The sequence below is a fragment of the Glossina fuscipes genome, unplaced genomic scaffold (assembly GCF_014805625.2).
Source record: "Glossina fuscipes isolate IAEA_lab_2018 unplaced genomic scaffold, Yale_Gfus_2 114, whole genome shotgun sequence".
NCBI lineage: Eukaryota > Metazoa > Arthropoda > Insecta > Diptera > Glossinidae > Glossina > Glossina fuscipes.
Window position 1 is genome coordinate 5397166 of NW_023998457.1, and position 11704 is coordinate 5408869.

Genomic DNA, 11704 nt, shown 5'->3' on the forward strand with positions numbered 1-11704 from the left:
ATCATCGCTTAATAAGCCTGCGATCGAACACATATATACCAACCCTTTTGATCCTTTGCAGGTTGAAACTATGTAGAAAACTTATGAATGCCGTATGTGTATCAGGCAGAGGAGTTCTTGAATGTTGTGTTATGATTGATATGTCGAGTAAAAGGTTATTTGTCACTAACTGTCTTGTTCTTAAAAATGAAGTGAAGTCTGTTGTTGAGCAAAATGTTTAAACCGTAAACAAGTATCAATAACTTGAGTGCATTATTTGAATCAAAAGTTTCGTACCGTCAGATCCTATTATTTCATATCTTCTTTCTTGCTTTATACACAATTTTCAACTGTTATTACTTTTGCCTGTCGCTTTGTGTGCTGCTGTAATCCATCAGAACGTATGATACAATTTTCCTCTTACAATTGTTGCTCTCATATTGCATGCATGTGTAGATTGCGTTCCCTTTTTCTCTAATATGTAAAACCAACGGTGACTAAATGACAAGATGGTCCAACCAGGTATAGGTAAATGATAGTGTGGTCCAACATTTCCTTCTTGCAAATAGACGATGAACAGAAGACAAATTATAATTTTTATATGTATACCTATTAACCTGATTTTTGATGCATGCACACTTATATGCATATCATAGCGCACATTCATAGAATTTTATATGCTTTTGCGTTTGCGAGAAAGCGACGTTGTATCAAAAATTCCTTCGTACATGCACACTCATATGCATATCATAGCGCACATTCATAGAATTTTATATGCTTTTGCGTTTGCGAGAAAGCGATGTGGCATCAAAAAACTCCTAACAGAATCTTTGGAAAACACAAAAGGTCCGTAATAATCTCCTAGTTTGTATTTGGAATAAAATGTCGGACCATCTTGCCATTCAGTTGTGCGTGGTAAAAATTTTTAATTTTATTCATATGTAAAACTTCTTAAGCTCTTTTGTTGCTTTATTATGTGCAAATATTTGTCTCGCATTCCACGCTTTGTATGTTTTCACTTGTAAGCATTAATTCGTCTTTTGCTTTTTCCAGTGAAAGAATGCCATGGTAAAAAGTTTTAACAATTCAAAAGATTTTTTTAAACTAATTTTGCAAAACCAACTTATATACGTGAGTGTAAATATGTTTCATGAATTTAAAGCAGTAATGGAGATGAATGAATCTTTACAAAGAATACTTTCTATGTTAAAAATATAAGTTTAGCCTTGAAAAAAGTTTTAATTAATATAATTCATTTTGTCGTTTTTAAAAAGCAGTTTCCCCTCGCTTTCAATATCAATATATCAATAACTAACTCAGTCCGGCAAACATTTTTTACACATTTTCTGCCATTATTCCTTTGTTTATTCCGGTAAACCAAAAGTGGAATTGAAAGTTTTGTCTTTGAAAATAGAGAAAAATCAATTGGATCCATATCAAGTACGCGCTATTCTTATTAAATAATGTTTGCTGAGTTAAAAGACACAATTATCACCTTTGTCCAATTCTCTGATCACTAACTTTTTGAATGTATCGTAACTGTCATCGAATGTCGAGCAGATCAAGGCAAATCTCTATTATTTCTCCTTCTCTCTCCCTGGTGTTCATCAAAAACGTTTTCTGTGGGAAAAGAAGACCTAGTTACTCATTCGCAGACAATAGCAGTTCGTGTCATTCGTTTCCGCTCATCAGGAGTTCTAGCAGCACCGAAGTGCACTACAACCCTTGCCTGATGAACGATACCCTGAATCGCAAATCGAAAAAAAGGTGAAAAATGAGTCAAACGAATAGGGTAACTTTTAATGCCATTAAAACAAAGTGCTGCCTTTTAATGCGCAGAAGAAGTGAGGAACAGCCGCTTTCCTCTGGAGTTGTTAATGTAAAAATATTGATACCTATTGGCAATGAGAATACAAGATAATATTCATTTTCGTAGACATTTATCTTCTGCGCAACTTGTCGTGCAGGGTATATTAAATCGGTGTAGACCTTTCATTATACCAATAGATTTAAAATTATTTTCTAAATCCGAATCGACTTGAAACTTGGTTGTATGTCTGATGTACATCCTACTATAGTCTTGCATGCAATCCACCAGTCGCAATTTCCATGATATTTAGAAAAAGTTTAGTACGCTGACGTGTTTTAGCTCAAGGACAAACGCTTTTGAAAATACTACGGACCGCTTTTTTCGCCATATAAACTCTTACTTAGAAACCTTGTTATATGAAAAAAAAATTGCAATTTTTAAAATTTTTCAAGAAAAATCTTTGACTCATAGTATTTTAGCATTCGACATTGGTGTGAAAAGTTTTAATCACATGAAGCAATTTTTCGAACCCTGGATATATATATAATAAAAAAGGATAACTTTCAATATTCTTTGAAGAAGATTCGTTCTTAGTAACACTTTGACATAAAAGCGAAACTGGACCACGTAGGTCCATTCTTTCGATCCCAAGCCAATATAAGGCCAAATATGACTTTATATGCAAAAACGGTCTAATTTTTAATATCTAATATACCTATTTTTAAGACCGCACCACATATAGGATGTCTCATCAAAGCAAATTCTTCCATGGTTTTTTATGACGGAAGCAACTGGAAATCAATAAAATCTTTGACAGGTAACTTAAGTTTGCTCAATTTAAATCATGTTGACATTGGAGTATTCTCCAATAGGAGAGCTTTCATAAAAATTATGCATTAACATGAAAATAGTGTATATTATGCGACTTACTATAAGGTATCTAATGGTTGGCATCGCCCAATGTAGCGAAATGACACCAAATTTAACAAGATACGGTCAACTAGATGAAGATTCTTAAAAACGCGAACACGAGCAAATCATTTGCATGCTATTGACTATATATATTCTTACTCGAAGTGATAAGCGATTTGTTGTTTTTTGAAAGGTTTAGTATACTTTTAAATGACACTTGTCTTCGATTGAATTTCTATCAATTGTATATAAGAGATGATTGTTACATATATCCCCACAAACTTAATGTATCCTATACCACAAATTTGAGAGCGTATAAAAACAATAAGTACAAGGTTGGAAAGGACTGACTTTCGTAAAATGCTTAAGCCTTAATGACCAAGGTAAAGGCATAACACTTGCTCACAACTACTACAGCCGCTTCCATATCTCTACCTCTTTCCTTACTTCTTTCCGATCGTCACAGTAGTATGCGAATAGGTGACATCCCCTGAGCGATTGGTTATATAACAAAAACAAAAAATAAATAAATAAATAAAACTGGTAAAGAATACTCTCCACGTCAGTATTCTTGTCAGGCATATTACTACTACGTAATTGCCCATCCTGGCATACAGTTTTATCCCACAATTAATCAAATCATACGATCTCTGGCTTTTGCAATTCATTAAAACTATTCATGTGCGAACATGTCTGCCTTAACTTTATATGTTTGCTTTACTCATACGTCGTAATCATTGCTTTCTTTCACTTACCACATGTATATGATAGTCTACTTTTCAATGCATGTTTAGCAAATTTTTAGCACAAAATCAAAGACACTACATACGCGTGCTACTACGAATGATTGAAATCAAAAATTTGATTCTCTAACTAATGACAAGAAAAAAATACTTATTCACAGGGATCACAATATAAACTGCATAAGCAAGCAAGTTTTCTGATGCATGCACATTAATCAATTGGATTAAGTTCTGCACCTACGTGAGTGTATGTGTAAAATTGCACAATATGTGATCAAGTTTCAGTAGAGAAAAACAGAAAATGTTTATAAATAAAGTTCCACATAATAAACCTGGACGCATAAGTGAACTGATTCCAATTATGTTTACAACTGATGATAAAATTTGATTTTCTAATCGATAGCACATTGCTTGCATACAATCCAATTCAGTAACTGAACTTGTTCAAGACAGAAGTAATTAGGATTTTTTTTTTTTTTTTTTTGCAATTAAGTAAATTGCACTTGTTTTATACAGACCCACGGACGCTGTGGTTGCATTTAGAACAACTAATAACAAACAAAAAATTATTGTAAAAAAAGGCCAAGTAAGAATATCCTATTCGGCAGTCACCGAACTTTCTATACCCTCACAGTTGTTCTAAAAAAAGTTAAAAAAAAAAAAATCAATTTCTTATAATCTTGAGTGGGCGTGGTCGATTTTTTCCTATTTTTGTAGAATGAAAATGTAAATTTAAATCGTGTATCTGTTGTAATTTACGGGTAACGAAAAACACAAACAAACCGCAGCTGTTCTCAATTTTGGTTGCATAATGGATTTATTCTTTGACCGGCTTGGGGCATTTGCAAGCTATTTTTCAAATTTATAAGCGTTATTTTCATTTTTACCGACGGAAAAATATTTAACACAGATACTATAAGCATGAATAGATGGACAGACGGACGTGCTTAGGTGCGTTCGGATACTTGGCAAAAATGTAAATATTTTATGGGGTTCCCGAACCTTGCTTCTAGACCTTGTAAAGATTTTGACGAAAAAAGTAAAAATTTGATAGTTAACAATATTGAGTAGGCGTGGCCAATTTATGCCATTTGTACACAAGTCGTATAACATCGCCCACAGAAAGTACGTTCACGTTTATATAGCTTTATCTGCTGCAGTAAAAACAGAGATGTTTTCAGATTATCGTTTACGTGGTACTGTAAGCATATCTTTCGACCGATTTGGCCTATTTTCAATGTAAACTTGCTTACAAGAACTTTGAATGCTCCTCCCAAGTTTGAAACCGATAACTTCAGTTTTGCGACCAGGGGAATGTTTACCGCAAACCGTTAGAAACATGGACAGAGTGAGATGCTTAAATCGATTTAGAATTGCTAATCGAAAACAAGTACACCTTATGGAGTCTACGAAGCTTTCTTCTGAACTTGCAAGCAAACTTTCAACATAGCATGTTTCAATATTAGGATGGCAACTCTACCGGTGCCTCTTTCAATGGCAACCATGAATTGATAATTTAAAGAACTGTTGGAAAACACAAATTTTTCCAACGACATTACACAAAATTATTTAATTCAAATCAAATTGAACGCGTTAAAAATGTCGTTTATTATAGATTTGAAGAGAGTGTGTTTAATATGCCTACAAACGGGAAAATTAATGCGCGATATATTTGGGCAAGATGAAGAAAATCCTGAATTGCAAATATCATTTAAAATTGGAGTTTGTTCAAATATGAAACTGGATTCGAAAAACAAACGGTTGCCTGATAAAATTTGTGAGTCTTGCCTGGACGAACTTCAGATTGCTTGGCACTTCCATCAAAAGTGTGAAACAGCTTTAGCGATATTCCGCCTGATATTGCGAGATGCAGATGATACAGACATCTTAGCAGCAGAGAAAATTAAAGTGCCAGAAGGACTGACAATAAAATGTGTGGAAACGGAGACCAAAAATTTCTGTACGACTACTAGCTCTCGCGAAGCCGAAATATATGAAGATGAGCCAATTAAGAGTGACGAGCTAGAACGGGAAAATAAGTTTGATTTCCATGCGGAAACTAAAAAATTGGAAAGCGAAGATGACGATCACATTAGCTCAGCAGTCACCAGCCCTTATCAGGCCGAAGAGTACGTGGAATATTATAACTCCGAAGACGTTATAAATGAGGAAGCTGGGGCTGAGATCATTGTGGAAATCCAGGAGGAAAACTTTAAAACCAATACACTACATTCATTCAAAGAAGAAGGTCCATCTGCAAGAAGCTGTAGTAGCAAATTTAATAAATATTTGGAAGATAATAATGATGCACTGGTTACTGATAATCCTGAAATTGACAAACAATCAACATCCGCACGCCATACTAGAGAACGTCCCCGAAAATATTACTTTAATACTGACGAGAGCAATTTAAATCCGTCACATTCAGGCCCTGATGATAGCCGAAATCAAAATGAAGACAATATTAAAACGCCGGCGATGACAATACGTCAAGTGCGTACGCATGAAAGTAAAGTGTCCCCATCGAATTCCCCGCCGTCAGAAATATGTGAAATTTGCGGTAATAAATATCGTTACCAGCACGCTTTAAAGACTCACATGAAACGACACAATAATGATAAGCAGTTTTCCTGCGAAATGTGCGATAAAGCTTTTATATCTCATGTTGAATTACGCCGCCACATTCGTGTACATACCGGCCATAAGCCGTATGCTTGTCAATATTGCGACCGCCGTTTCTCGGATTTCGGATCTCGAATTAAGCATGAACGGACACATACTGGTGAACGACCATACAGCTGTAGCACATGCGGTAAAAGTTTTGCTTATGCTCATGTTTTATCGGTACACTATCGTACTCACACTGGCGAAAAGAAATTTCGTTGCGATCAATGTGATAAGGGTTTTACGAAGAAGTCATATCTCCTAAGACACATGCACCATCATGCCCGAGCCAATGAAGAGGCCATTTTAACAACCGAATTCATCGAAGGAAGTGAAGAAATGAATGAAGATGAAGACGGTACGGAAATTCACGTATTGATGGGCGACCATAATGATGGCGATGAATTCGTCGTAAATGTTAGATAAGTTTTGCAAGTAAGAAATGAAAATGAAACGAAAAAGAGAAATATTGACTTTAAGCGGTATAAACAATAAACAAAGAAAAAAAGGAAAACCAGTAAAAAAAAAAAACTTTAAGAAAGAGAAAAGAGGAGCGAATTGAAACAAAAATTTGTTTCGTTTCGATAAAGTTTATGTAAACTAAACGAATATAAGAAACAGAAAGTTTGACGGAAAGAAGAACGAAAGAATGTAAATTCTTGAAGATACAAGGAAAATAGAAATGTCAGTTAGCAGAGAAAAAATAAATAAAGGAATTCGTTTATGCTCAAGAACAATAATGATAGTAAAAGGTGTAGACAATGGACCGCAAGGGTTCCATGCGTTTATTAGCCAAAACTATTTCATTTAAAATAAAGCTCTTTTACGACAATTGAAAAAAAAAAGAAAACATTTTTTCTGCGCAAGTTCCCTATTCTGCCAAGCTTGTTCGATTTTAAGAGAAATCATTATTAAATTAAAACCAGAGAATTGAAATAAATGCTTTCGCAGAGTGAGTGTGTGTATTGGTACTTACACTTATCGTTTGTACTGAGGGTCACTGCTTGGCGTATGCCAAAGAAGTAACTGTTGACTTTCTACACTAAAAGCAGGATTTTCAGATGCCCATGCACTAGTTACAAAAAAGCGTTGGATGGAGATGGTATTTTCTTGCAAATTAAAACTGGTTTTGCGCAGATGAAAGCTAAGATTAGTTCGAGTTTGGAGAATAGTCTGATATGAGTCTGAGTATCTACAGAAAAGGGATAACCAGGATAATCGTGGTCTCCAGAGAATTACAAAGTAAACATTTGCAGCAAAACGAGGAAGTTGGTGGGAACATTGCTGGGGTGCGGAACTAGATGTCTGTCGGTCAAGTGGCTATTCAACAAAATGAAAGCAAAATTGGTTAACATGGAGCACCAATATAACGTGCACGTTTGACGCTTGAGCTGATTTGACGTTATAGTGAGTGGCTTGCCAGATGGCATTGAAAACTTCGAAGAGTTCGTTTGTGGATTTACAACACTACTATTATTTAACCAATTAGAAGATGGGTTTAGTACAGCATACATGCGCAATACGGTTACGGTGCGGTATGCCAAAGATACTTCCATTAAGTTGAGTCTCTCTTTAGAAATCTCAATTTCTTACCTTCGATGAATGCAAATAATAATTTAAGTAGGCGATAACAACACATTTCGTTCCCTGGCCACGCCTGTAAGACTGGCCATTCGAATTATCAAACCTTTGATTGTATGAAAATTGGCAAGGCAAGCGGACAGACATCCTGAAAGCGATTAAAATAATTCTGAATAGGCCAATATAACAGGAGATGCGAATCAATTTGAAGTCTCTCTGGATGTTATATATATATATATACGCACATAGTTAATATATGTTGTAGCACAAGCTTGTAGGGTATAAAAATTACGATGTCACTCTATAAAATATTACAAAGTTTTATATTATCTTGAGCTGACAAACGATATTCCCGCTAAGTAGAGGATAAAGATAACCTTAAAAATTTTCCGTCATAGTATCTGTTATTTTGAGCTATGGCAAATTTGCTTAATTGTGTAAAACATGTTTACTGACGCGAATAACTTTTAATGAATGTTTTTGCGGTTGTTAAACAAAATTTAAATGAGCCATTGCCATTTGTATATGTACATAGCAAACCACTCAATAAGTATCCGGTTTAACACATGTATGTCAACATTATTGGCAATTTTATATGATTTCTGAATATACCTAATTCTCTTTTTACACTACAGATCCGTTGCCAAAAAATTCGTGTAAAAAGATAACCCTTTTGCTTTTTAACACGTGTTAAGTTAAATTTCGTATATGACACTCGAAAGTCGAAAAGATAGATTCCGTGAACGGCCAATATCATAAAGATACCGTGGATGCTGAAAAGTGTTGTCGCCTTAATTCGGAATTTGAAGTTGTTCCAAAAAACATAAAAAAAAGTGCACAAAGACCGAAAAATGAAATTCCGCGGGATAGCTGATATCCCAAAGATATCGAAAAGCAGTCGCTTCACCATTTTGCATGTACATTTATCCGTGAGAAAGATTTGTTCGAAGTGGGCGCAGTGTTTGTTCACTTTTGACCAAAAGCAACAACTTTTTTGAACCCATTTATATGAAATAAAAATCAATTTTCCTCAATAGATTCCAGAGAGAGAGAGAGTCAAATCCGCAATCAGACGAGTGAATACCAATCAACCGAAGCCATCGACGACGTTCGTGCTTTGGTATGTGCTTAATATAATATTTATCGACTATCTTGAAAAGGGCCAAAGGATCAGTAGTGAATATTATAAGCATGCGTTTGAATCACGAAATCGCAAGAAAAAAGACAGCAAGTTAGATCGGAGACTTATTGAGTGACGTAATATAGAGCATTTGCACGCAGGCATCTGTTTATATTGAAAATTTGATCAGTCATTTCACATCACATGAATATTTAATAAATTTGATGACTTGACATAATGTTTATACGCACATTTCATGTCATTTTTCCATACAAAATATATTTATTTATAATTATTGTTATAATAGAATGCAGAATATTTTACACTTTTGCCTGGCTTTAATCAAAAATAATGTTTCAATGTTAATAAATGAGTGAAAATAGATTATCACCGAGAATAAATGACAAATACGAGCGACCGTAGGTAAAATACCATATAAATGTGAATGTTTATGTATGCATGTGTTTGAATGTGTGCATGAATTTGATTGTTATTTAGATGCTTTTTATTGGAAAACATTTTGAATTGTCAAACACCATCAAAAATGGTAAGCCGCACGTAGGTATCCGATTGCTAGCCAACAACGAAAATCCACAACAAAGTCAGCAAATTTGTATAATAGAGTGCTGGGATAATAATAAAAACTCACGGTTAACCTTTAATATTAAAGGGCGAGCAAAGCATTGAAGCGATACGATGGGAAAGCGTACAAAAACGAAAAATTCAAACGAATTTCATAAACTACTGAACTTATTACTATTCCACTTGATGAAAGAAAAGAAAGTAAAGGAAACGCATGGAGGGAAAATGAACAGTCATGTCTTACATAAAATTTGATACTGATTCTTGACACTGGGAATACTACCTTACTACCGTATGCTTTGTATAGCATAAAGAATTTATTAAATAATATGAGTTTGCTGGCTGCAAGTACACATTTCAGCCATATATACGTTATTACGAATTACAAGAAAAGATCGTTATTCAAAACCAATGGAAAGTTAACAGTTCCACTTACAAAGTAAACAATTTCTTACCGCATATTTCAGCTCGGGCGCCTAGGCATATAAGATAAAGTAAATGATAAACAATCTCGTAGGCTATCAATCAGAAAGCAAGCACCAAAGGTACAGTGAACACAGTTATATTGCACTATATAGTGTTCATAAGCAATGGAGGTCGAAGTAATCTTATATAATATATCAATACTTGTAAGGTATAATCTATTGCACTAAGAGTCGAACCCACGACCACTAACTTGTCAGTTGTGAGTCTTACTTTCTGGACTAAGTGGTAGCTTATGGCGTAAATGCGGGAAATTCGTCTCTTGCTATCCAAACAATTGGGAAAGTTTCGTTTATTTATAAAAATAATCAAATTGTATGCATACGACAAAGGGCAAACAATATTGCTTCGGGTACAAACTAGCCGCAATTGTTGAAGAATACCCATAAAAGTGTAAGGAGGTATTTCTGGTAGAGTTTTACATACATTGCTGAACGATGAGATTTATATTCAATTAGTCAAAACATTTGTGAACCTAAAGAAGTAAGCATCGGAAACCCCACAGGATAGTATCCTTCATTAGCACCAAATTCGAAATCAACTTAAGCATATCCGTCTGTTCATCTGTCCGCCTGTGTAATGCCTGTAGTAAACATTTTCCTTGTCATAAATATGGGCGTGTCAACTTTAACGTTGGCAAGACCATAATAAGTTCTTTTATGAAAATTGGTATTGAAATTGGAGCAAATCGGTGGAAGAGCACGCCTACAGTACAGGGTAAACTGAGAACACCTCTCTTATCAAATGTATTAAAAAATTTTCGTTTTACTGAAAATTTACAAGCTTCTGTAGAAAAATCTACCTGAACGCACATTCTACGGCAGACGCTGCAGTCCTTGTGCATAAATGGGATAAATTTGAGATGATGCGCGCCTACCCAAAAATTTAATTTTGTTTTTAATGCCTTTATAAGATGCAAAAGCCGGCTTCAAAACCCCATAAAGTATATAAATTCCTGGCTAGTTTCAAACTCGGAATGCACCTAAGCATGTCGGTTCGTTCATCTGTCTATCTGTCCGTCTGTGCAATCACGTAGTATCTGCAGTAAACGTAGTATCTGTTGTCATGTCCGCAAAAATGAAGATATCGCCTACGAATTTGCAAAAACCTTTAATAGTCAGTTCGGTCAACGGACAAGCCTATTACACCAACAGGCCTATGCAAGAAAAACTGTGAACACCTTTGCTTTCCGTATTTGTGTTTTGTTACTCATAAAGTACAATCCATACACCATATAAACTTCCGATTGTGGACCCGATTGTGTCAAGTGCAAACCCGCTGCATTGCCACACGGTTATTATGCGGGAATAAAATCTGTTCGAAGCACTTTAATTGCCAGCAGAAATACCATATCACTTACTGTTAGGATGAGTTAGAATGAACTTATTGCAGGTGTCGTGTCTGTTGGTTGCTTGAAAATTAAGCAAGCTGATTAAGTACCGATATCTGCGGCTTACGCTCTATTCCTTATAAATATCTTCATGGAAAAGGGGGATATCCAGGTGTAGATAGGAAAAGAAGTTGCAGAAAATCGCCGTCAGTACTTCGACTCTATCTTTAACCCTTAACGCTATATTTAGCGGGCATAGATAATGTCAACACGAAAAAATGGGGAAGAATTCATCCTGGTCATAGAAATGCCACACATTGATAGATTCTCAAGAATTCTACTCCTATAACTTGTAATGAATAGCTGAGTAGTAGTAGTAAAGGTCGCGACATGCAAGTGAGTGCCCGCGCGTTCAAATCTCAGTGCGTTATAATCTATTTGGTCGTAGTTACGGTAAGTGCTTGAACGTAAAGGTAAAGGCATAAGACTTTCCGTTTATT

General features: G+C 35.2%; 1 protein-coding gene across 1 annotated transcript; it reads left to right on the forward strand.

Moving 5' to 3' along the window:
- Nucleotides 1-5043: 5043 nt before the first annotated feature.
- On the forward strand, nucleotides 5044-6534 carry LOC119640054 (zinc finger protein 28-like). The gene has a single exon (XM_038037829.1). It carries the CDS (start codon nucleotides 5044-5046, stop codon nucleotides 6532-6534), a length of 1491 nt encoding a protein of 496 aa, XP_037893757.1.
- Nucleotides 6535-11704: the final 5170 nt, after the last annotated feature.

Bases quoted from the DNA above. Each gene is read 5' to 3' on its own strand.
- LOC119640054 (XM_038037829.1), top strand. From the start codon at position 5,044: ATGTCGTTTATTATAGATTTGAAGAGAGTGTGTTTAATATGCCTACAA.